This window comes from Pseudophryne corroboree, chromosome 7, assembly GCF_028390025.1.
Source record: "Pseudophryne corroboree isolate aPseCor3 chromosome 7, aPseCor3.hap2, whole genome shotgun sequence".
Lineage (NCBI taxonomy): Eukaryota > Metazoa > Chordata > Amphibia > Anura > Myobatrachidae > Pseudophryne > Pseudophryne corroboree.
This window is the reverse complement of record NC_086450.1, coordinates 120,268,885-120,296,817: the sequence shown is the minus strand read 5'-3', so window position 1 is coordinate 120,296,817 and position 27,933 is coordinate 120,268,885. Positions and strand designations below refer to the sequence as shown.

The 27,933-nt window shown below is 41.7% G+C and overlaps 1 protein-coding gene across 4 annotated transcripts in view; it reads right to left on the bottom strand.

The window, feature by feature from the left end:
* Window positions 1-7,897: 7,897 nt before the first annotated feature.
* LOC134944756 (sodium channel protein type 2 subunit alpha-like) overlaps window positions 7,898-27,933 on the bottom strand; it is a 423,313-nt gene continuing 403,277 nt past the window's right edge. For all 4 annotated transcript variants that reach the window (XM_063933594.1, XM_063933593.1, XM_063933595.1 and 1 more), the window contains exons 25-28: window positions 17,464-17,601; window positions 15,367-15,471; window positions 13,453-13,723; window positions 7,898-11,069 (exon numbers count right to left, since the gene is read on the bottom strand). In XM_063933594.1, coding sequence (XP_063789664.1) covers window positions 9,874-11,069; window positions 13,453-13,723; window positions 15,367-15,471; window positions 17,464-17,601 — 1,710 coding nt within the window. In that variant the 3' untranslated portion in view covers window positions 7,898-9,873. The remainder of the gene's footprint in view (window positions 11,070-13,452; window positions 13,724-15,366; window positions 15,472-17,463; window positions 17,602-27,933) is intronic.

Below are 27,933 nucleotides of genomic sequence, written 5' to 3'. Positions count from 1 at the left end.
TTTTTATTTTTAATAAATTAGCAAAAATCTAAAAAAACACTTTTTTCATGTTGTCATTATGGGGCATTGTGTGTAGAATTTTGAGGGGAAAAATGAATTTGTTCCAGTTTGGAATAAGGCTGTAACATAACAAAATGTGGAAAAAGGGAAACGCTGTGAATACTTTCCGGATGCACTGTATGTCAATGTGATATGTACACATTATAGCTCAGTGTGAACCCCAATCCAGGTATTGCAGAAATTAAAGACAAGTATTATTGAATGTAAGAATAATATAATTAATAGTGCATGTAAAAATGTGTCAGTTTGTCAAATGTAAGGAGGGGTGAACATTTGATATACGGAAAGTATTATACTACATATACCTTTAATTTCCTGAAAGTTGATATAACAAATCTTACTCTCTATGAGTAAGGTTTGTTATATCAACCTTTAGGAAATTAAATATTGATACTAATAATGCAAACAAATGTAACATAAAAGAACAAACTTTCTCTGACGTCCTAGTGGATGCTGGGTACTCCGTAAGGACCATAGGGAATAGACGGGCTCCGCAGGAGACTGGGCACTCTAAAAGAAAGATTAGGTACTATCTGGTGTGCACTGGCTCCTCCCTCTATGCCCCTCCTCCAGACCTCAGTTAGAATCTGTGCCCGGCTCGAGCTGGTTGCACAGTAGGGGCTCTCCTGAGCTTCTAGTAAAGAAAGTATTTGTTAGGTTTTTTATTTTCAGTGAGATCTGCTGGCAACAGACTCACTGCTACAAGGGACTTAGGGGAGAGAAGCGAACCTACCTGCTTGCAGCTAGCTTGGGCTTCTAGGCTACTGGACACCATTAGCTCCAGAGGGATCGAACACAGGCCCAGCCTCGGTCGTCCGGTCCCGGAGCCGCGCCGCCGTCCCCCTTGCAGAGCCAGAAGCAAGAAGAACGTCCTGGAAATCGGCGGCAGAAGACTCCGGTCTTCATTAAGGTAGAGCACAGCACTGCAGCTGTGCGCCATTGCTCCCTATGCACACCACATACTCCGGTCACTGATGGGTGCAGGGCGCTGGGGGGGGCGTCCTGGGCTGCAATTAGAGTACCTTAAATTGGCAAAAAGCACATAATATAGTCTAATAAACTATATATGTGCAAACATCCCCTGCCATAATATTAATAAAAGAGCGGGATAAGCCCGCCGAGAAGGGGGCGGGGCTATCTCCCTCAGCACACTAGCGCCATTTCCTCTTCACAGCGCCGCTGGAAGACAGCTCCCCAGGCTCTCCCCTGCAGTTTCCAGGCTCAAAGGGTAAAAAAGAGAGGGGGGGCACTAAATTTAGGCGCAAAACTGTATTGTATAGCTGCTATAGGGAAAATCACTTTCTGTAATAGTGTAAATCCCTGTTTATATAGCGCTGTGGTGTGTGCTGGCATACTCTCTCTCTGTCTCCCCAAAGGACTTGGTGGGGTCCTGTCCTCAGTCAGAGCATTCCCTGTGTGTGTGCGGTGTGTCGGTACGGCTGAGTCGACATGTTTGATGAGGAGGCTTATGTGGAGGCGGAGCAGGTGCCGATAAATGTGATGTCACCCCCTGCGGGGTCGACACCAGAGTGGATGGATATGTGGAAGGTATTAACCGACAGTGTCAACTCCTTACATAAAAGGCTGGATGACGTAACAGCCGTGGGACAGCCGGCTTCTCAGCCCGTGCCTGCCCAGGCGTCTCAAAGACCATCAGGGGCTCACAAACGCCCGCTACCTCAGATGGCAGACACAGATGTCGACACGGAGTCTGACTCCAGTGTCGACGAGGATGAGACATATACACAATCCACAAGGGGCATCCGTTGCATGATTACGGCAATGAAAAATGTGTTACACATTTCTGACATTAACCCAGGTACCACTAAAAAGGGTATTATGTTTGGATAGAAAAAGCAGCCAGTGTTTTTTCCCCCATCAGATGAGTTGAATGAAGTGTGTGAAGAAGCGTGGGGTTCCCCCGATAAGAAACTGGTAATTTCTAAAAAAATTACTGATGGCGTACCCTTTCCCGCCAGAGGATAGGTCACGTTGGGAGATATCTCCTAGGGTGGATAAGGCGCTCACACGCTTGTCAAAAAAGGTGGCACTGCCGTCTCAGGATACAGCCGCCTTGAAGGAGCCTGCTGATAGAAAGCAGGAGGCTATCCTGAAGTCTGTATATACACACTCAGGTACTATACTGAGACCTGCAATTGCTTCAGCATGGATGTGTAGTGCTGCTGCAGCGTGGTCTGATACCCTGTCAGATAATATTGATACCCTCGACAGGGATACTATTTTGCTAACCATAGAGCAGTGGTTCCCAAACTGTGTGCCGTGGCACCCTGGGGTGCCGCGGGACACTTGCAGGGGTGCCTCAGGTTGGTGGTCAAGGACCAATTCCAACTATTTATTGTCAATTTAATAGGCAAAACCAGTGCTGATGGCTTCCAGTTATAAAATATGTGGACAAACAGAATCAAATCTTGTCCCTCACCACATAACTGACCCTAAGGATGACATATAAACATAATTTACTTAATCTAATATTTTTTTCAAAATTTCTCAATAAGAAACTTGTGGCCTAGGGGTGCCGTGAAAAAAAAATCTGACACTCCAGGGTGCCGTGACTCACAAAAGTTTGGGAACCACTGCCATAGAGCATATTAAAGACGTCGTCTTATATATGAGGGATGCACAGAGGGATATTTGCCGGCTGGCATCTAGAATTAATGCAATGTCCATTTCTGCCAGGAGGGTATTATGGACCCGGCAGTGGACAGGTGATGCTGATTCTAAAAGGCACATGGAGGTTTTGCCTTATAAGGGTGAGGAATTGTTTGGGGATGGTCTCTCGGACCTCGTATCCACAGCAACAGCTGGGAAATCGACATTTTTACCTCAGGCTCCCTCACAACCTAAGAAAGCACCGTACTATCAGGTACAGTCCTTTCGGCCTCAGAAAGGCAAGCGGATCAAAGGTGTTTCCTTTCTGCCCAGAGGCAGGAGGAGAGGGTAAAAGCTGCACCAGACAGCCAGTTCCCAGGAACAAAAATCCTCCCCTGCTTCTACTGAGTCCACCGCATGACGCTGGGGCTCCACAGACAGAGCCAGGTGCAGTGGGGACGCGTCTACGGAACTTCAGCGACCAGTGGGTTCGCTCACAGGTGGATCTCTGGGTTCTACAAGTGGTATCGCAGGGATACAAGCTGGAATTCGAGGCGTCTCCCCCTCGCCGTTACCTCAAATCAGCCTTGCCAACTACTCCCCAGGACAGGGAGGTAGTACTGGCGGCAATTCACAAGCTGTACCTCCAGCAGGTGATAATAAAAGTTCCCCTCCTTCAACTGGGATGGGGTTACTATTCCACAATGTTGTGGTACCGAAACCAGACGGTTCGGTGAGACCCATTCTAAATTTTAAATCCTTGAACACTTATATAAGGAAGTTCGAGTTCAAAATGGAATCGCTCAGGGCGGTTATTGCAAGCCTGGAATAGGGGGATTACATGGTATCACTGGACATCATGGATGCTTACCTACATGTCCCCATTTACCCACCTCACCAGGAGTACCTCAAGGTAGTGGTACAGAACTGCCATTACCAATTCCAGACGTTGCCATTTGGTCTGTCCACGGCACCGAGGGTGTGTTCCAAGGTAATGGCCAAAATGATGATATTCCTTCGAAAGAAGGGAGTTATAATTAACCCGTACCTGGACGATCGCCTTATAAAGGCGAGGTCCAAGGAGCAGTCGTTGATCGGAGTTGCACTATCTCAGGAAGTGCTACAACAGCACGGCTGGATTCTGAATATCCCAAAGTCGCAGCTGGTTCCTACGACGCGTCTGCTGATATTGGGCATGTTTCTGGACACAGAACAGAAGAAGGTGTTTCTCCCGGAGGAGAAGGCCAAGGAGTTGTCATCTCGGGTCAGAGACCTCCTAAAACCAAAACAGGTGTCGGTGCATCATTGCACGCGAGTCCTGGAAAAGGTGGTAGCTTCTTACGAAGCAATTCCCTTCGGCAGGTTCCATGCAAGGAACTTTCAGTGGGACCTGTTAGACAAGTGAGGATCGCATCTTCAGATGCATCAGCGGATCACCCTGTCCCCGGGGCCAGGGTGTCTTTGCTGTGGTGGCTGCAGAGTGCTCATCTTCTCGAGGGCCGCAGATTCGGCATTCAGGACTGGGTCCTGGTGACCGCGGATGCAAGCCTCCGAGGTTGGGGAGCAGTCACTCAGGGAAGAAATTTCCAAGGACAATGGTCGAGTCAGGAGACTTCCCTACACATAAATATTCTGGACCAAAGGGCCATTTACATTGCCCTAAGGCAAGCAGAACCCCTGCTTCAAAACCAGCCGGTGCTGATTCAGTCAGACAACACCACGGCTGTCGCCCATGTAAACCGACAAGGCGGCACAAGAAGCAGGATGGCGTTGGCAGAAGCCACAAGGATTCTCCGATGGGCGGAGTATCACGTGCTAACACTGTCAGCAGTGTTCATTCCGGGTGTGGAAAACTAGGAAGCAGACTTCCTCAGCAGGCACGACCTCCACCCGGGAGAGTGGGGACTTCATCCAGAAGTCTTCACGCAGATTGTGAACCGTTGGGAATGGCCACAGGTGGACATGATGGCGTCCCGCCTCAACAAAAAGCTAAAAAAGTATTGCGCCAGGTCAAGAGACCCTCAGGCGATAGCTGTGGACGCACTAGTGACACCGTAGGTGTACCAGTAGGTTTATGTGTTCCCTCCTCTTCCTCTCATACCCAAGGCACTGAGGATAGTAAGTAAGAGAGGAGTAAGAACTATACTCGTAGTTCCGGATTGGCCAAGAAGAACTTGGTACCCAGAACTACAAGAAATGATCTCGGAGGACCCATGGCCTCTGTGTCTCAGACGGACCTGTTACTGCAGGGGCCCTGCCTGTTCCAAGACTTACCGCGGCTGCGTTTGAAGGCTTGGCGGTTGAATGCAGGATCCTAACGGAAAAGGGCGTTCCAGATGAAGTGATTCCTACGCTGTTAAAGGCTAGGAAAGACGTTGCCTGAAGTTCAGACGTTGTTAAGGGAGTGCTGCATATTCAGCCCCCTTTTGTGCCTCCAGTGCCACCTTGGGATCTCAACGTAGTGTTGGTTTTCCTAAAATCACATTGTTTTGTGCCACTTCAGAACGTGGAGTTGAAGTATCTCACGTGGAAAGTGGTCATATATATTTGGCCTTGGCTTCGGCTAGGCGTGTGTCAGAATTGGCGGCTTTGTCATGTGAAAGCCCTTATCTGATCTTCCATAGGGACAGGGCAGAATTGAGGATTCGTCCCCAATTTCTCCCTAAGGTGGTATCAGCGTTTCATTTGAACCAACCTATTGTGGTGCCTGCGGCTACTCGGACTTGGAGGCCTCCAAGTTGCTGGATGTAGTCCGGGCCCTGAAAATTTTTGTTTCCAGGACGGCTAGAGTCAAAAATACTGACTCGCTGTTATCCTGCATGCACCCAACATGCTGGGTGCTCCTGCTTCTAAGCAGACTATTGCTCGCTGGATCTGTGGCGCGATTCAACTTGCACATTCTGCGGCTGGACTGCCGCATCCTAAATCAGTAAAAGCCCATTCCACGAGGAAGGGGGCTCTTCTTGGGCGCCTGCCCAAGGGGTCTCGGCATTACAACTTTGCCGAGCTGCTACCTGGTCGGGGTCAAACACGTTTGCAAAATTCTAATAGTTTGATACCCTGGCTGAGGAGGAACTTGAGTTGCTCTTGCGGTGCTGCAGAGTCATCCGCACTCTCCCGCCCGTTTGGGAGCTTTGGTATAATCCCCATGGTCCTTACGGAGTACTTAGCATCCACTAGGACGTCAGAGAAAATAAGAATTTACTCACCGGTAATTCTATTTCTCGTAGTCCGTAGTGGATGCTGGGAGCCCGTCCCAAGTGCGGACTCTCTGCAATACGTGTATATAGTTATTGCTTAACTAAAGGGTTTTGTTATGAGCCATCTGTTAATGAGGCTCATTTGTTGTTCATACTGTTAACTGGGTATAGTTATCACAAGTTGTACGGTGTGATTGGTGTGGCTGGTATGAGTCTTACCCGGGATTCCAAATCCTTTCCTTGTAGTGTCAGCTCTTCCAGGCACAGTTTCCCTAACTGAAGTCTGGAGGAGGGGCATAGAGGGAGGAGCCAGTGCACACCAGATAGTACCTAATCTTTCTTTTAGAGTGCCCAGTCTCCTGCGGAGCCCGTCTATTCCCTATGGTCCTTACGGAGTACCCAGCATCCACTACGGACTACGAGAAATAGAATTACCGGTGAGTAAATTCTTATTTTTCTGTTTATACTGTATTTTATACAAGTTACAAAAATATAACATTTAGTTTAGTGTATTTTCCCAGTCCTTAATTTACAGTATGTTTTTAAAATATATTTGGAAACTCAAATGTTGTTTATAAAAATAATACACTATTATGCAGCTAGATTACAAGTAAATGTACCTATGAAATTGTCCAAAACCACAGAGGATTCCTTATTAAATGATAATGTTTTATTATGTATACCAAAATGCCCAAGATAATTATTTCATTAATATGTTTCATTAATATATTTATATAAACAGTATTACCTTGCCCACACAGTATGACAGGTCCAATCTCCTTTACTCTGTATCAATTGGACACATTTGTACCAACCTCTACACTATTTTTCCATTATAATTAGACTATGGGATTCTGTCTGATTAGATTTAACCTGTGACACTGTCCCTTTGGAACCTAAGACATCAATGCTCTCTGGGTTTAATCTTCCAAAACCTTCTGTTTTCTAATTATCATAAACTAATAAAGTCTGTGACCATCATATTGCTGAATTTAGAACCAAAAATAATCTCTAAGGATAATTGTTTTAAAAAAGGAATTATAAAATATGGTGAAGCATTAATGAGGTGCTTTTTCTTAAAGTTGTTGTGACTTGTTTCATCAGTAAATAAAGACATTTTTAGTGAAAGCTACATAGATTTAATATCTTTGGGACAATACAAATAAGAATACTGTACATATTGCTGCACTGTAACAATTATATTACCACTGCAATTATTGCTGTGTAATTCTTAATATGTGCTCTCGTATTTATGTGGTACCATGTCTGTTAAGTCAATCACTGAAGCAGTTTCCACTTAAAATTATGTACATTAATATTATATCTGTGATCTATGTTCCCTTAAATAATCATAGACAACCTAGCATGTGCAATGTACCTTAAATTGCCTATTTATTTGTAGCCTATATTTTATACCCATATGTTTTTTTTTCTACTATTTTGCATTTATGTAGCTCTTTGAAACTTTATATAACCAAAGTGTCATTACTGTATATATAAAAGAACTACTTAGCTTCTTTGAATCTTTTAGAAAAATAAGCAACTACCAAAAATTAGCAATCCATTAATTATGGTACATAACCCAAACATAATTAAAGTAGTCAATACATAATTCTTTATTTATTGTAAACTATCAGCTGAAATAACGAATCTTAGAAAATGCCACAAAGTCCCAGTTAAAGATTTTCAGAGGTAAAAAAAAGTAACATGAAGAATGGGGGCCCTGCATTAAATTAATGTTGTATATGTCCACATCCTGTACACTGTATAAGAGCAAAAATATAATTAAGACATTTTGTATGGAATGTATTTTGAATGCGTCCCATACAGTGACATGCTAAGTGGAATACAATTTCTGTTTTATCTACAATGTACATTCAAGACAATTTATTAATATATTATCAAAAACACTTGCATTTCTCAAAGACCGAGTCTACATTAACATTTTTAAGGTACTATCACTTTTTTGTAACACAGAATTTTTAAGACAGTATACAACTGGTTTTGGCAACAGTGTAACACAACTATTTTGTCATTAACAAAGCAAGAATTTATTTTGCATGACTTCAGGTGTCAAAATAATTACAATCATTCAGGGAAGACGCCCATTTATTGGTTAACTTGTTTTCACCAGTGATATGGATACATGATACACCTCATTAAGTGTCATGAAAACATCTCTGTGGAACACGTCATCAAGTGATAACATTAGTCTCTTGTCTATAGACATAAAATCATGTTATAACAATGTCAATAATCTCGTTATTTAACATCAGTGAAATACACATTTGCTGTTCTCCGACTATGTTTTTGAAACAGGAAATTTATTTTATATACAAGTCTTGTGAGCTTTCGGTTGGAGCCTTGCAAAGTATTACTGTCCAAACATTGCAGTGGATCAGCCCTAAACATGTTACACCCACATCCTTTTGAAACAAGTATATATGAGGTGTTCCTCCCAGGGAGGTATGTTTTTCCTTAATTATTTTGTTGTACATTCCACTATGGAACACTTTCAAACTTAGTGATCTTGTGCTGCAAGTGGGTGTGGTCTGTATCTCATGTTCTTGAGTACATATGGGCAGACCGGCCAATCAGGCAAGCACAATAGGCGTTTCTGTCCTTTGGCAAAACACACCTAAAATGATTCAACATTACAAAAGGCTTGGGAGTTCACAGGCACATTATGGGTCATAGAAAAGCCTTTTACTTGCCGACCAGAAGTTAGACATTACTCTTTATATTCAAGGGCTTTCTCTCTATTAGTGTTTCCACCTTAAACTTTGTTTATGAAACAATATGTTTAAATAGATGATCTCCCTGTCAAATCACCACAGTCCCTTCTTTGTTACATAACACAACAATGCATAATTGTTAAATAGAACTGTATAAATAAAATAAATAAACATATATAAATTATTGGTATTTATATTTATATTGGTAAAAATGTCTGTTTCGTAAACTCTTCCTGTCCATCTAATAAATATCTTTGTCAACAATCTTTAATATCATCTGATTTTGTTATATGCACTCCACTGATATATTCTATTGTGCTGTTGTAAACATACCTCAGCCATTATTTAACAGCAGTTTATACTTATTTAATCTAAGTTTTATTTAAAATAGCTTAGAACTTGAAAGATGCAATACAGAACACCAAAGAACTGCTGACAGACATAGACTGGAATTCTCTTTCTGATTGATCGTGTTCTTCTTGGTAAGAGGACATTAATAATTGGAACTATTATTGTATATTCATTGCTTTTTTTTTGGGATGCATGTTTTAAAACATCACAGTGACTTCATGTGACAGTCACTAATGGGAACCACAGCATAACCATATACCCAAACAATAACTATTTGAATCCATACATTGGTGTCAATATTCAGGAATGGTTTATGTATGCCTGCTTGTTTTATACTCATGCCATTGACTGCTAGTGTGATTGACTGCTTCACGTGTACAGTGTGTGGTCGTTTTTTTTTCCCCCACAGACTTATAAGAATTTCCTTAAAGGTTGTACTATATCCCGAACGCACTGTAAAACCCATTTACAAAAAATAGTCACATACATAAGGAAATGCCTACAAATTAAATATAAAAGAAATGGTTTTATCACTAACACAAGTTCTGTAAACATATGGCAGTATGGTCATTGAAAATGCAAACAGTGGACACAATTATTGTACTACAGTGTTTTATGTGAAGCACAGAAACAGTATAGGTTTGCATTTCCTTGACTGGTCCCAACATATTGAGCAGCTATTTGTGGCTCTCTGTGTTAGAAGTGTCAACTGGTAATTTAAACAGTAACCGCCAGTCAAGGTTGATACACCATCTTTTGACATGAGGTCACTGTCTTATTTTAGGCACTGACCTTGAGTACATATATGCAAGAACTGTCAGTTTGGCATAGATCTCCCAAAGGAGTCCTGTTGACACAGATGGGTCATCTTCACAGGTTGTAAACAAATTATCACACAAATGAAAAAAATGTGCAGTTTATTTTTTATTCTCCCTAGCATCTTTGCTTTTGTCCTCTTTTTCTGCTTTATCTTTTTCATGTTTTTCCTTTTCTGGTTTTGTTACACTATCATATGATGGAGGTGACGTTGTAGAGGGCGTCATGTCCGTCTTCTCTGTGGTTGAGTTTCCGTTAAGCTGTTCAATAACCATATCTTCTTTAATAGGCAAGCAATTTGCTTCTTTCATTTTTTCTTTTCTATACATATATGAAGCTTTTTTAATTGTTTTCCGTAAAATATATCTCCGGAAACACCGCTGAATGATAACAACAGACAATTCCTCTTGCTTTCTCCGTAATGTAGATGTAATTGGTTCATAGGAGACTTTTGAAGGATTGGATGCCATGAAACGTTCTTCCATTGGTTGTCGGAGATTGTCCATTTCATCTCCTTCACCCAACACACGCTTTGTGAATGCAAACAGGATGTCAAGGCAGTGAATTCTGTCACCGCTTACCATGGGAAGATCCATTGCAATAAGTTGAACTCTGTTTGGTTTTGGTATACGAAGAGGTGGATCCAGTGCATCAGCAAAGTCAGTTAATTTACTGTATTGAATGAACTGTGTTGCATCTGGGTCAAACTTTTCCCAGACTTCATAGAACATCTCAAAGTCATCCTCTCCCAGAGGTTCTGCACTTTCTTCTGTGGCAACACTAAAGTTCTCCAAAATGACAGCAATATACATGTTTACCACAACTAAAAATGATATGATGATATAACTTACAAAGAAAAAAATCCCAACTGATGGATTACCACAATCACCCCTCACAGAACTCCCTGGATGTTCTGCATTTGGGTCACAGTCTGGTGGTCCACTGTTAAGAATTGGTGCCAATAATCCATCCCATCCTCCTGATGTTGTAATTTGGAACAGGCAAATCATACTGTTGCCAAACGTTTCAAAATTAAACATATCATCAATTCCCGCTTCTTTCTTGACATAGGCAAAGTTGGACATTCCAAAGATAGCGTAAATGAACATCACTAAGAAGAGCAAAAGACCAATATTGAATAGGGCAGGAAGTGACATCATTAATGCAAAGAGCAGTGTACGTATTCCTTTAGCTCCTTTAATGAGACGCAAGATTCTCCCAATCCTAGCAAGTCTTATAACTCTGAATAGTGTTGGAGAAACAAAATAATTTTCAATCATGTCTGCCAGAAACATACCTGGAACGAACAGAAATATCAGTATTACAACAAGTTGACAAATCAGAAAAAACAACAATTGAATTTTGAGGGTAATCTACATATATTAAGGAGGAATAACACAAAATGCATAATTTATTACTACATGTAAAAAGTAATTATTTTCTTATATGTGAAAATATTTTTTTATGCTTGCTTATTCTAGTTCTATAGTCTCACTCGTGACTGACTAGAAGCTAGCAAAACAATATCCTTAAAAAGAAGGCAGTATTGACCTAAACCAGATTTTTTTTTATTCTTTTGCAACAGCGGAAATGATTTGCTCCATTTAAAAAAAATAAATAAATAAAACAATTCAGTTGCTAAAATAAAGTCTACTGTAGTATAATGTGCCTGCAAGACGTATTGTATTCTAGACATTACCGTTAATTAATGACAATATGGTTACCTTCTGTGTTGTTTTATAGTAACCTTTTTTACACATATCCACCCAATCAATATACATTTCATGCTACAATAGAATACAGTGAAATGATACAACTGGTTTGATACGATTTGTCGACAGTGACATAGTTGAGATAATGACGTTATCTGAATATAATATATGTTTTTATTATGTTGTTAGTACAGGTTAAGTATCCCATATCCAAATATTCTGAAATATGGAATATTCAGAAATACAGAATTTTTTGAGTGATACTGAGACAGTGAAACCTTTGTTTTCTAATGGATCAATGTACACAAACTTTGTTTACTACAAAAAAATATGAAAAATATTGTATTAAATGACCTCCAGGCTGTGTGTATAAGGTGCATGCAAAAGAGAATTAATCACCTGCGCTCCTTGCTTAAAATCAGGCTGCAGAAATAAATGTGACTTCCACCAATCACTAAAACACAGTGTAAACACAAAGAAAACAAATTCCTGCGCACTGATCAAGGGTATAAGACACTCTATGTTAGATGTCTATAGGTGTAAACCCATCTAGGTTTAACGTTTAAAATAGATCCAGAGAAGTCCCAATAAAGTCAATTCTAAAGACAGTCAATATTCAGAGATTTTACAGTCAGTACTTCCACTGTTCTCCCTTAATTATAGAAGATCAGAAAATGAACTAGAAGCAATGTCCCAATAAAATTTAGATAGTCAGAGATAAACTCTCTTATCTGGTCTCGTCCTGGGTCCTCCAACCAATTAGAAGAGGTAAACGTGGTAAAACTTGTACTCAGTCGGCCCCACCGTTTTCAATTCCTTGTCTATGTCCTCAAATATGGTACATGAAAAACAAATAATGGGGAATCATAGTGCAGACTTATATAAGTTTATTTGGACACATTTACAATTAAAAAATTACTTAGCATGCGTACCCTCAGTAACCTTCAGTGGAAGGCACAGTAATTGGCATATAGGGGTAATTGAGAAGCTTCCCCTATTAAGCTTTACCTTCACAGAGTCCTGGGCCGCAGTAAACTCCAACGCGTTTCAACCTTGATAAAGACCTTACCGGTTGAAACGCGTTGGTGTTTACTGCGGCCCAGGACTCAGTGAAGGTAAAGCTTAATAGGGGAAGCTTCTCAATTACCCCTATATGCCAATTACTGTGCCTTCCACTGAAGGTTACTGAGGGTACGCATGCTAAGTAATTTTTTAATTGTAAATGTGTCCAATTAAACTTATATAAGTCTGCACTATGATTCCCCATTATTTGTTTTTCATGTACCATATTTGAGGACATAGACAAGGAATTGAAAACGGTGGGGCCGACTGAGTACAAGTTTTACCACGTTTACCTCTTCTAATTGGTTGGAGGACCCAGGACTAGACCAGATAAGAGAGTTTATCTCTGACTATCGAAATTTTATTGGGACATTGCTTCTAGTTAATTTTCTGATCTTCTATAATTAAGGGAGATTAGTGCAAGTACTGACTGTAAAATCTCTGAATATTGACTGTCTTTAGAATTGACTTTATTGGGACTTCTCTGGATCTATTTTAAACGTTAAACCTAGATGGGTTTACACCTATAGACATCTAACATAGAGTGTCTTATACCCTTGATCAGTGCGCAGGAATTTGTTTTCTTTGTGTTTATACTGTGTGTATAAGGTGTATATGAAACATAAATGAATTGTGTGTATGTAAAAAAACTTTGTTTAATGCACAAAGTTGTTAAAACTATTGGCTAGAATTACCTTCAGGCTATGAGTATAAGGTGTATATGAAACAAAAATGCATTCTGTGCTTAGACTTGGGTCCCATCGCAATGATATCTCATTATGGTATGCAATTATTCCAAATTACGGAAAAATCCGATATCCACAATACTTCTTGTCCCAAGCATTTTGGATATGGGATACTCAACCTGTAATAGTAAAAATAGATCTTAATTGAAAAGATACTTACCTACAATGGAAAGAATGACAACAACAAAATCGAAAATGTTCCAGCCAATTGTGAAGTAATAGTGACGCAGTGAAATCAGTTTCAGAACAAATTCACTCGTGAACAGGACAATGAAAACCATGTTAATCCAATACAAGTTGTTTTCCATATCATCACTCTGTTCATCTGTTTCAATCATCATTGTTACCATGTTCAGGCAAATAAGGATCATGATGGTGATATCAAATGCTTGCTTTGTTACAAAGTCAAATACTAAGCCTTGGTATTTATTCTAGGATAAACAAAATTTGTTATTGTAAATTAGAATAATTGAACCTACAAGATACGCATTCACGATATGAAAGTAACTGCTGAGTTGTTATTTCACAGTATTTTCAGTAACAATGAATAAAAATTATTCTCCTATAATAAAAATTTCTGCACACCATAATATTTTTTTTCTTACATTGTAACTGTTTAATAAAATTTTAATAAAATTCTCTGCATGCCTCCAATCTCATTGTTAATTTTCTCACTTCTACTTCATATCTATTATTTCAAATACATTAAAATATCTTGATGTAAAGGTGTTTTCAGTAATCGAATATTACTATTTTATATTAAATGAGCATGGCAGAATTCAAATATCATCAGATTTTATATAATTTCAGTAATACTATTAGAAAATTATTTCTGTATATTTTAATGTAACTGAAAATGAATATACTGTGTCAAGGTGCACAGAATATTTCAGTCATTAATGTGTTATTCTTGGTCATATGTTCTGGTGCACTTATTCACCCTATTGTATTTAAAAACCATGGTTTATAATACTTTTTCTAAACAAGGAATTAATTGAATTAAATGCATATAATTCATTGATACAATTTTTTAAAATAATTTCCATTATAGTTTAAACAAACTTAATGAGATTTACCGTGACATGCTTAACCTAATAAGAACCACAAAAGATATGTCTCCATGCTGCTTTGTTATGTTCAAGTGCAGTGTCGGACTGGACATGAAGGGCCCACCAGGGAAGGCCCATGTTTAGGGATGTGGTCAGTCTCTAGAGGCTCGGCTAACTATTAGAGAGTGCATAGGCTGGGCTACTTGATAAATATATATGGTAAATGCTGCTAGTGCATGCATGATAATGTACCAGATTAATAACAGCAATGCAATGTAGAAAATACACCATAATCCTGTGCAGTGTATGGTAATATATGTATAATGCATAATTCAAGTGCACAGTATGGAACCTGATCCCTAGAGGAGGAGGTGGGGCCCCAGTCAGTAGGGCCCACAGGGGTTTCCCCTTTACCCCTGTGGGCCAGTCCAACCCTGTTCAAATGTGTCCTAATTTCTAGCCCCAGTGAAGGCACTGGAATTCGGAGACACCCGGTGCAGCCAATAACCCACCTGCACGTGCCTTCAGGACGAAAAGGGGATGAGACTCAGTGGGCATGAGGCATGGCCTCACAGAAGTCCCCAACTAGCATCATTATGTGGGCATGCCCAGCATCCCCAGATATGCTGGGCTGCCCACAGTGATTCTAGCTGTGCTGCCGGCTCCTTGTCATTGACCGGAGCTGGCCGCTGCAGGATAATGTCACACTGTAACACTTGGCTCCTGTTATTGGAAGGGTGACACCTGTGAGCGGTTGCATCCCCCTTGTGATGCTTCCGTCTAGCCCTTGAATCTGCTTCTGGAAAATCAAGTGTCTAGTTTTGCAGATCCGTCTGAAATTGCACATTGAAAATTGCAGCATACTGATGAGAAATGGTAGTGTCTTCAGGTGGATTCTCTCTGTTACTATAATTCCTGTACTTGCTCTCAAATCCTGGTGGGTGGGACATTGACTCACATGACTGCCATGGCATTTTTAACAGAGATTTGCCATTAAAGTAAACTTAACAATATAATTAACTTACTGGTGGTCTTGGAATAGGCTTTTGTGGTTTTTTAGACCCCAGCTTCTTCATTGCATTATAATATTTCTTTTGTTCCTCTGTCATGAAGATATCTTGACCTCCAAAGTAAATGATAAGAATAACACTAGTTAAAACCTTGCATGTGCATTTGAGAGGTACTCAGTCCACTACTAGCCTTTCATATTATTTTGGGATATGGTCGATAGGTTGACACAACTTAGGTCGACAGTCATTAGGTCGACCACTGAATGTTGACATGGGCATTAGGTTGACACGCACTAGGTTGACATGTACTAGGTCGACAGGTCAAAAGGTCAACATGAGTTTTTCAATTTATTTTTATTTTTGGACTTTTTCATACTTTACGATCCACGTGGACTACAATTGGGAATGGCAACCTGTGCCGAGCGCAGCAAGGCACCTTGCCCGAATGTGAGGGGACTCGTGCACTAATTGGGGTTCCCTGTCACTTTACGAAGAAAATGACACCAAAAAAAGTCCAAAAACTCATGTCGACCTTTTCACCTGTTGACCTAGTACATGTCGACCTAATGCCCATGTTGACCTAGTGCCCATGTCTACCTAGTGCCCATGTCGACCTTCAGTGGTCGACATAATAATTGTCGACCTAAATTGTGTCGACCGAACGACCCATACCCATTATTTTTGTAAAACAACCATTACAAACACTGATTTCCCAACATCTCTCAATGCTAAATTGGGACAAAGACCTGCCCCAACTCTCCTGAACCTGCCCAAATTTTTTCCAGATTGCCCACTTATTTTAAGAGGGGGGGGGGATATTTGTGAAATAATGGTAGTTATGAGGCATGCCTAGATGTAACAATCAGCAAATGTTGATTTATAGTTATAGAACTTTGTTTTTAAGGGATGTAAGGGTAATCTCTCTGTGCTATTCAGCTGAAACATGATGTTGGGATTTGTGATGCAGTGGAGGAATCATTATGTTGGGATACTAAAAATGGCAGAAGCTTCAGGACAGGTAAGGGATATATGTTCTCTACTATAGTATATTAAAAAATCGAAAGAAGTAGAATTGGGATTATAATTGCAACACAGAACATTAGGGTCTGTGGGGCAGATGTATTAAGCCTGGAGAAGTGATAAAGCAGTGATAAGTGGAAGGTGATCACGCACCAGCCAATCGGCTCCTGTCATTTTTCAAACCCGTAAAGATTGGCTGGTGTGTCATCACTTTCCACTTATCACTTCTTTATCACTGCTTTATCACTTCTCCAGGCTTAATACATCTACATATATGAGGGTCTACCATGCACAATGCAATACCATCTCATATTTTGTCATATTACAGTCAAACTTGGTTAACTGGGATCTCAAGGGACTGTTCATTTAATCTCACTTAAAGAGGTATCTCACTTAACTGGTTTATCACTTATCCAGATTCAAGAAGTATTTATCTCAATGATAGAGGTTTTCACTTATGCAGGTTCAAACAGGATACCCCTGTAAGTCTAGTGTACTTTAGTGGGGTATCACATAGAGACTTGTCAAACTCTGTATTAATACCAGTTACAGGGGTTCTAATTCTAATTTATAGAGGGTAATAAACTGCACTAATCTCACTTAGGCCCAAATGTATTAAGCCTTAAAAAGTGATATAGTGCAAACAGATAAAGAGCGAGAAATGACCAGCCAACCAGCTCCTAACTGTAATTTTTCAAACACAGACCCAAGTTTATTAAGCCTCAACAAGAGAAAAAGTGGAGACGGATAAAGAGTGATAAATGACCAGCCAATCAGCTTCCTATCTGCCATGTTACAAGATGTGTTTGAAAAATGACAGTTGGGAAGCTGATTGGCTGGTAATTTATCACTCTTTATCTGTCCCCACTTGATCACTTTTTAAGGGTTAATACATTTAGGTCTTAAAGAGGTCCTAACAGCAAGCCTGTCAGTTATAGAGGTTATTATTCCTAATAATCAAGAAAAATCAGTCTCACTTAAAGAATTTTGAGTCTCACTAGTTTTTTTGTTTCCCACTTATCCAGGTTCCACTGTACTAAATATCAAATCATTGTACACAAAACATTGAATTAGCAGATATAAAATACTTATCTTCTTTTTTTGCTGGTTGAAGTTGTCAATAATAACACCAATGAAGAGGTTCAGGGTGAAAAAAGAGCCAAATATGATGAAGATGACAAAGTATAAATACATGTATAGGTTTTCTTCATATTTAGGTTGGTCTTCCAACTGAAAAAAATAAAGTAGATGAATATTATAATAGTAACACATAGTCAACTTTTATTATTTTATTAGCACTTTCATATATGGATGTATTTTATATTTTGCTACAAAGTCCACACAATTTTCCAGCAGGAATACTATATTTCAGCCTAACATAAATTACTTTTATATTTATCTGAACATATAAGGATTTTTATTGTCACTAGAATAGAATACATATTATTTTTATTTTTTTCATGAATGTTTTTATTAAAGAAAAAAAAAATCATTAAAAGTAAAAATAGGATTTTAATACCTACCGGTAAATCCTTTTCTCTTAGTCCGTAGAGGATGCTGGGGATGGTTCAAGAACCAGGGGGTATAGACGGGATCCGCAGGAGACATGGGCACTTTAAGACTTTAAAAGGCGTGTAAACTGGCTCCTCCCTCTATGCCCTTCCTCCAGACTCCAGTTATAGGAACTGTGCCCAGGGAGATGGACATTTAGAGGAAAAGGATTTAATTTTTTTAAACTAAGGTGAGATACATACCAGCTCACACCTCAAACACGCCGTACAACATGGCATTCAACAACAACGCATGCAACGGCATGACCAACAACAGCCACAGACTGACTGTACTTAACTCAACATGAGTGTAACCAAAACCAACTGCAGATACAGCCCGCACTGGGACGGGCGCCCAGCATCCTCTACAGACTAAGAGAAAAGGATTTACCGGTAGGTATTAAAATCATATTTTCTCATAAGTCCTAGAGGATGCTGGGGATGCTTCAAGAACCATGGAGTTTATACAGGTTGAGTATCCCATATCCAAATATTCCGAAATACGGAATATTCCGAAATACGGACTTTTTTGAGTGAGAGTGAGATAGTGAAACCTTTGTTTTCTGATGGATCAATGTACACAAACTTTGTTAAATACACAAAATTATAAAAAATATTGTATTAAATGACCTTCAGGCTGTGTGTATAAGGTGTATATGAAACCTAAATGAATTGTTAGAATGTACACACACTTTGTTTAATGCACAAAGTTATTAAAAATATTGGCTAAAATTAACTTCAGGCTGTGTGTATAAGGTGTATATGTAACATAAATGCATTCTGTGCTTAGATTTAGGTCCCCTCACCATGATATCTCATTATGGGATGCAATTATTCCAAAATACGGAAAAATCCGATATCCAAAATACCTCTGGTCCCAAGCATTTTGGATAAGGGATACTCAACCTGTACCAAAGCTCTCGAACGGGCGGGAGAGTGCAGATGACTCTGCAGCACCGATTGACCAAACAAGAGGTCCTCCTCAGCCAGGGTATCAAACTTGTAAAACTTCGCAAAGGTGTTTGAACCCGACCAAGTAGCAGCTCGGCAAAGCTGTAATGCCAAGACCCCTCGGGCAGCTGCCCAGGAAGAGCCCACCTTTCTGGTAGAATGGGCTTTCACCGATTCCGGTAACGGCAATCCTGCCGTTGAATGAGCCTGCTGATTACAGATCCAGCGCGCAATAGTCTGCTTAGAAGCAGGAGCCCCAATCTTGTTGGGAGCCCACAGGACAAACAGAGCCTCTGTTTTCCTAATCTGCGCCGTTCTGGCGACATAGATTTTCAAAGCTCTAACCACATCGAGAGACTTCGATTCCGCCAAGACGTCAGTAGCCACTGGCACCATGATAGGCTGGTTTACGTGAAATGATGAAACCACTTTTGGCAGAAATTGCTGACGAGTTCTCAACTCCGCTCTATCAGCATGGAAGATTAAATAAGGGCTTTTGTGAGACAAAGCCGCCAACTCAGATACCCACCTTGCGGATGCCAAGGCCAACAACATGACTACTTTCCAAGTAAGGAATTTTAACTCAACCTTACGTAAAGGTTCAAACCAAGGAGATTTCAGGAACTGCAATACCACATTAAGATCCCACAGTGCCACAGGAGGCACAAATGGAGGTTGGATGTGCAGAACACCTTTCACGAAGGTCTGAACTTCTGGAAGGGAAGCCAATTCTTTCTAAAAGAAAATTGATAAGGCCAAAATTTGTACTTTAATAGAGCCTAACTTTAGTCCCGCATCCACACCTGTTTGCAAAAAATGGAGCAAACGCCTCAGCTGAAATTCTTCCGTAGGAGCATTCTTGGATTCACACCAAGACACATATTTTCTCCAAATATGGTGGTAATGCTTCGCCATTACTTCCTTTCTAGCCAGAAGAAGTGTGGGAATGACTTCACTGGGAATACCCTTTCTGGCTAGGATTTGGCGTTCAACCGCCACGCCGTCAAACGCAGCCGCGGTAGTCTTGATACACACACAGACCTTGTTGTAACAGGTCCTCCCATAGAGGAAGAGGCCAGAGATCTTCTATGAGCGACTCCTGAAGCTCTGGATACCAGGCCCTCTTTGGCCAGTCCAGAACAATGAGTATCGCCTGAACCCTTGTTCTTCTTATAATCTTTATCACCTTTGGAATGAGTGGAAGTGGAGGGAATACATAGACTTACGGAAACACCCACGGTGTCATTAGGGCATCCACCGCTATTGCTTGAGGGTCCCTCAATATCAATATCAATATCTCTGAAGTTTCTTGCTGAGGCGGGACGCCATCATGTCTTTTTGAGGAATTCCCCAACGACTTGTCACTCTGCAAAGACCTCTTGATGAAGACCCCACTCTCCTGGATGGAGATCGTGTCTGCTGAGGAAGTCTGCTTCCCAGTTGTCCACTCTTGGAATGAAGACTGCTGACAGAGCACTTGCATGTCTCTCCGCCCAGCGAAGAACTTTCGTGGCCTCGGCCATCGCCGCTCTGCTCTTTGTTCCGCCCTGGCGGTTTATGTACGCCACTGCTGTTATGTTGTCTGACTGAATCAAGACGGGTAGACCACGAAGATGTTCCGCTTGCAGAATGCCGTTGTAAATGGCCCTTAATTCCAGAATGTTTATGTGTAGACAAGCTTCATGGCTTGACCATTTTCCCTGAAAATTTCTCCCCTGTGTGACTGCTCCCGAGCCTCGGAGACTTGCATCTGTGGTCACCAGGATCCAATCCTGAATCCCGAACCTGCGTCCCTCCAGAAGGTGAGAACTGTGCAGCCACCACAGAGGAGAGATCCTGGTCCTGGAAGATAGGATTGTTTTCTGGTGCATGTCCAGGTGAGATCCAGACCACTTGTCCAACAGGTCCCACTGAAACACCCTGGCGTGGAACCTGCCATACGGAATGGCCTCGTAGGCCGCGACCATCTTCCCCAGCAACCGAGTGCATTGAAGAACTGACACTTTTGACGGTTTCAGAATCTGTTTTACCATGTTCTGTATTTCCAGAGCTTTTTCCACTGAAAGAAAAACTCTTTGTAATTCTGTATCCAGAATCATACCCAGGAACGACAGCCGTGTCGTCGGAACCAACTGTGATTTTGGCAAGTTTAGGAGCCAACCATGTTGTAGGAGAATTGTCAGTGAGAGCACAACATTTTTCAACAATTGCTCCTTGGATCTCGCCTTTATGAGGAGATCGTCCAAGTACGGGATAATTGTAAATCATTTCCGCCATAACCTTGGTGAAAATCATTGGTGCTGTGGACAGACCAAACGGCAACGTCTGAAATTGGTAATGACCATCCTGAACAGCAAACCTCAGGTATGCCTGATGTGGAGGATATATGGGAACATGTAAGTAAGCATCCTTTATGTCGACCAACACCATAAAATCCCCCGCCTCCAGACTGGAGATCACTGCTCGGAGAGATTCCATCTTGAATTTGAATTTTTTCAGAAAGAAATTGAGGGATTTTAGGTTCAGAATCGGTCTGACTGAGCCATCCGGCTTCGGGACCACGAACAGACTCAAATAAAAACCCTCCCCCTGTTGTGACGGGGGGTACTGTGACAATGACTTGATTTTGACACAGCTTTAGTATTGCAGGGCATACTACCTCCCTTTCTAGAAGAGAAGCTGGCAAGGCCGATTTGAAAAATTCGTGAGTGTACACGTTTTGAAACTCTAATTTGTACCCTTGGGTTACTATGTCTAATATCCAAGGATCCAGGTCCGAGTGCACCCAGACCTGACTGAAGAGTTTGAGACGTGCCCCCACCGGTGCGGACTCCTGCAGAGGAGCCCCAGCGTCATGCAGTGGATTTGGTAGAAGCCGGAGAGGACTTCTGCTCTTGGGAACTTGCCACAGCCTGTGACCTTTTTCCCTTTCCTCTTCCTCTCGCAGCAAGGAAGGAGGACCCCCGTCCTTTTTTGTATTTATTGGGCCGAAAGGACTGCATCTGATAGTGGGGCGTTTTCTTCTGTTGTGCAGGAACATATGGTAAAAATGATGACTTACCCACGGTAGCCGTAGATACCAGGTCAGTGAGGCCGTCACCAAACAAGACACTACCGTTAAACGGTAAAGACTCCATCGCCTTCTTAGAGTCAGCATCAGCATTCCATTGATGAATCCACAATGCTCTCCTAGCTGAGACTGCCATGGCATTGGCCCTTGATCCCAAAAGGCCAATATCCCTTACAGCTTCTTTTAAATATGCTGCAGCGTCCCTGATATGACCCAGAGTCAAAAGCACGCTATCCCTGTCTAGGGTATCTATCTCAGATGACAAGTTATCTGCCCACTTTTCAATAGCGCTACTCACCCATGCCGAAGCAACGGCAGGCCTGAGTAGCGAACCCGTAGTGACATAAATGGATTTTAGTGTATTTTCCTGCTTACGATCCGCAGGATCCTTTAGGGCTGCCGTGTCAGGAGACGGAAGCGCCACCTTTTTGGACAGACGCGATAGAGCTTTGTCCACCGTGGGGGTTGACTCCCACTTTTTCCTGTCCCCAGAAGGAAACGGATAGGCCACTGGAATTCTTTTGGGAACCTGTACCTTCTTGTCAGGATTTTCCCAAGCCTTTTCAAAAAGAGCGTTCAGTTCATGAGAGGGAGGAAACGTTACCTCAGGTTTCTTTCCTTAATACATACAGACCCTAGTATCAGGAACAGCAGGGTCCTCTGTTATATGCAACACTTCTTTTATTGCCACAATCATGTACTGAATGCTCTTAGCCAGTTTAGGATTCAATCTGGCATCACTATAGTTGACACTGGAATCAGAGTCCGTGTCGGTATCCGTATCTGCTATCTGGGTAAATGCATATTTCTGTGACCCTGAAGGGGTCTGAGCGAGCTTGTGACAATGCATCCTCCATGGATTTCCTCCATGTCTGATTCTTAGACTCAGATTTATCTAATCTCTTAGCCAACCGAGCCACATTGCATTCAAAACACTCAACATATTTACCCAATCAGCCGTCGGCAGTGCCGACACGGTCACGCCCACAGCCTTTTCTGTCCCCACTCCAGCCTCCTCCTGGGAAGAGCACTCAGCCTCAGACATGTCGACACACACGTACCGACACCCACAAACACACTGGGGCTATAGGAGACAGACCCACAACAAAGCCTGTTAGAGAAACACAGAGGGAGTTCTGCCAGCTCACAACCCAGCGCCTATCCCAGTTCTGAAGCGAGTAAAATACTGCCCAGACCTGTTAGCACTTTTACTTTCAAATAATTAGCACCAAATCTTTTGTGCCCCCCCGTTTTGCACCCTGTTACTTGAACAGCAGTGTGGGAGGCCAGGCTCAGCGTCTCTGCAGCTTCTGTGAAGAGAAAATGGCGCTGGTCAGAGCTGTGAGGGCTAAGCCACGCCCCCTTAATGGCGCGCTTCAGTCCCGCTTAATTTAACATATTTATACTGGCGGGGGTCTGTAATTAGTGCCCAGGCACTTTATACACTTCTGCCAGTTGCTATTTGAGCATTTATGCTGCCCAGGGTGCCCCTCCTGCGCCCTGCACCCTGCAGTGCCGTTCTGTATGTGGGAGCATGGCGTGCAGTGCGGCCGCTGCGCGGTACCTCAAAAGCCGTCTTCTGCCGTCACTGAAGTCTTCTGATCTTCTTTTACTCACCCGGCTTCTGTCTTCTGGCTCTGCAAGGGGGGTGACGGCGCGGCTCCGGGAACGAGCAGCTAGGCGTACCAAGTGATCGGACCCTCTGTAGCTAATGGTGTCCAGTAGCCTAAGAAGCAGAGCCTTTGAACTCACAGAAGTAGGTCTGCTTCTCTCCCCTCAGTCCCACGATGCAGGGAGCCTGTTGCCAGCAGGTCTCCCTGAAAATAATAAACCTAACAAAGTCTTTTTTCTGAGAAACTTTGGAGAGCTCCTCAGTGTGCATCCAGTCTCACTGGGCACAGAATCTAACTGGAGTCTGGAGGATGTTGTACGGCGTGTTTGAGGTGTGAGCTGGTATGTATCTCACCTTAGTTTAAAAAAATTAAATCCTTTTTCTCTAAATGTCCGTCTCTTTGGGCACAGTTCCTATAACTGGAGTCTGGAGGAGGGGCATAGAGGGAGGGGCCAGTTCACACCCCTTTTAAAGTCTTAAAGTGCCCATGTCTCCTGCGGATCCCGTCTATACCCCATGGTTCTTAAAGCATCCCCAGCATCCTCTAGGACGTATGATAAATTAGTTTTAAGCAATAAGTCTAAGCCTTTTTTTAACATATAATGTGTAGAATATTGCTGCACATGTACAGAATAAAGCACATGCATATGTCCATATACAGAGTTGGGCGGGATCAGTATGAGATCCCGGCATTCGAAATACCGACACCGGGACCCTGCTGGTTAAAAAGCTGACAGGGGTGAGTAAGGGTTGGTTTCTCCTTTCCCCACTTCCCTAACACTAACCCTCAATATCCGCAGCATAACCCTAACCACTCCCTGAGGTGCCTAAACCTTACCCCCCATCCCCGCTGCCTAGACCTACCCCCCACCCCACCCCTAATCCGAGGGGGTTGCCTCACCATAACCTCCTGGGACGCAGCCTAACCCCCCCGGAATGCAGCCTTCATTCGGCATCCCGGTTGTCAGGATTCTGGTGCCGGGATGGTGATTCCGGTGCCAGGATGGTGTACCCATTCTGGATGCCGGTGTCGGCATTCAGAATAGTGTCGGGATTCCTGCTTTGGTATTCTGACTGCCGGGGTTCCTGACAGCAGTGATTCTGACTGCTTCACAGTTGGGCACAGATTATACTTGAGCCTTTTTATGACTGGAGAAGTGGAATGGGCGGCTAAAGTGGGCAAATATACAGTGCTGTTCTCCTAATTGCCTGCATGGAGACACAAATATGTCTGTCAAGAGCATATTTCTTGCGGTTCTTGGAGAGTGAGTTCAAATACACTGATAATGATGATGATGAGCACCGCTTGATGCTTCTGCAGCTGATGTGTGGCTGCTATATTATATGAATCTTTCTATTCCCATTACCCAACTGATATTTACATTTGAACTGTGATAGTTACATTTATTCCCATTTGACTTTTAATGGGGAAAACAGCAGATGTTTGTATTTAATTACATGTCACTTTACGTAATTGAAATTCATTTCTTAATTTGTGTTTGTACTTTATTATATTTTACATTACATTTCTTACTGAAACTATGAAGACACTGCTTTCTGTTGTGCATACATATATATGTATATATATATATATATATATATATATTTTTTTTTTTTTTTTGCCTACTGTAAACATTTCTAATTGTGAAGGCACCACCTATAAAGAGAGTGTAATGCTCTATCTCTCCTTCTGTGAGGCATGTCATAAAAATCTAACATGATCTGACCATAAATGAGCACCAATGCAGTTACATAGGGGGTAATTCCAAGTTGACCGCAGCAGGAAATTTTTTTAGCAGTTGGGCAAAACCATGTGCACTGCAGGGGGGGCATATATAACATGTGCAGAGAGATAGATTTGGGTGTGATGAGTTCAATCTGCAATCTAAATTGCAGTGTAAAAGTAAAGCAGCCAGTATTTACCCTGCACAGAAACAAAATAACCCACCCAAATCTAACTCTCTCTGCAAATGTTATATCTGCCCCCCCCCCCCTGCAGTGCACATGGTTTTGCCCAACTGCTAAAATATATCCTGCTGCGATCAACTTGGAATTACCCCCATAGTTCAGCACATTTAAACTTAATTTATATATACAGGTTTAGTATCCCTTATCCAAAATGCTTGGGACCAAAAGTATTTTGGATATCAGATTTTTACGTATTTTGGAATAATTGCATACAATAATGAGATATCATGGTGATGGGACCTAAGTCTAAGCACAGAATGCATTTATGTTTCATATACACCTTATACACACAGCCTGAAGGTCATTTTAGCCAATATTTTTAATAACTGTGTGCATTAAACAAAGCGTGTATACATTCACACAATTCATTTATGTTTCATATACACCTTATACACACAGCCTGAAGGTCATGTAATACAATATTTTTAATAACTTTGTGTATTAAATAAAGTTTGTGTACATTGAGCCATCAGAAAACAAAGGTTTCACTATCTCACTCTCACTCAAAAAATTTCGTATTTCAGAATATTCCGTATTTCGGAATATTTGGATATGGGATACTCAACCTGTGTGTGTGTGTGTATATATATATATATATATATATATATATATATTTATTTATTTGAGCAGGTGGCCACAGCTAACTGCGCCCCAACCTGGGGGTAGGGAGTGCATGAGTGCACCCCTTACCTGGGAATGGCGAGTGCAGTGGATTCCTGTATGTGTATAATAGGGTTAATGACTAATTGGCCCATTTGTGATTACAGCTCTCTTATGCACTACTTTCTAAGCTCATTTACTTTAAACCTGTGTCAGCTGCTCCTTTGGTGTGTTGGGGACTGTCTTACCTTTAAAAGCCAAAGGTTTGTTGGCAGTTAAGCTTTAAACCAGGTAAGCACATTTTCTCCTATGAGAAAATTGCACTTGCTGTGAAAAGGGGTCCCTTGATGTGGGCTGCAAGCTTAAATGCATTGTACAATTCATGAACTAAAACCCCCATTATTTATCCAGATATGTATTAAAGTATTAAGGTGAATGAAATTACTAAGGAGAGTGTGGGATTCTCGGTATATGTATATTTGTGCAGGTGGTCACATCCCATATATATACACACACACACACACACACACACACACACACACACACACACACACGGGCACCGACAGCACGGGCACCGTCCTGATACAAAAGAATAATAATGTTATGTTATGTTCCGTGTGGTCGCACGCTCCACACAGGGTTTCACCGATGTACATGGTGGCAGGTGTGATCGCTCGCTCCCATCCAGAACAGGGAGAGAGAGAGAGTTCAGGCTGCCGCTGCGGCTGCCTCTCCACCCAGCTCAGCACACAGCACTGAGCAGTGTGTGCTGGGCTGGGGAGAGCGGCTGCTGCAGCAGCAGTCAGTACTCTCTTCCTGTCCGGCTTTCTCTGTGCTACACATGTTGTTATGGATGTAAGCCTAGTGCACATGTTAGTGTTGTAGAGCTGGACACATTGTGGGATGCACCTGACTAAGCATATGCATGATGTGTGCTAGATATTTAGGCATCATGGGTCACTTTCTGCATAATATTTGGGGGAAAAGAGTTACACATAGGCCTCATACGTTGTCACAATAATTACATGTGTTTTCTAATGTTCTTGTAAATAGGTATGTCACTAGAAACAATCATCACCATATCCAATGCATTTGCTATTGGCATTGAAGCAACATTCTTTGATCACGCTGAATCAGTGCTGGACTCCCCCCCACAGAAAAATAAATCTGGTCCCTCACGCATAGCCTGACGTTCCCCACACTTCATAGTATTTACTATCGCTTTTATTTTGAAGTTATTAAATTGTCTTCCATTAAATGCAGGAAAGCACATGATTAAGCAAAAATCTTTCTTATTGCAATTAAGTTTCCAGGGACTGAATCAGCACCCCAACTGCACACATGGTATGTCATTAACAGGGCAGTAGCCATTTCAAAATGAAAGGTATAAATTAAAAAAATTCTACTGTGCTACCATGTCATTTATAAATGTTAGACCGTGGAAAGAAAAGTACACTAATATGGGCTGTGATGTAATGAAGACAGAGCTCAGCAGCCATGAGGGATGCCGGCCAAACTAGGACATTTTTTTAAAGGGGCATGGGGCTAAACCATGCCTTGGATATGACTGCCCCTTTAAAAAAGAGTTTGGCTGGCACGGCCACTGAATTTGGACTTCATTACATTCCTGCCATAATCTTCACACTATATATATATATATATATATATATATATATTGTACTTTACTTAATAACATGGTAGAAAAGACAGAGATTGACATTAAAGTACAGTGCTGTTGCACTAGCGCAAAAATCTTGTTTTCCGGAGAACCAGATTAATAATTGTAATATCTATACAAAATTAAGCCGTAA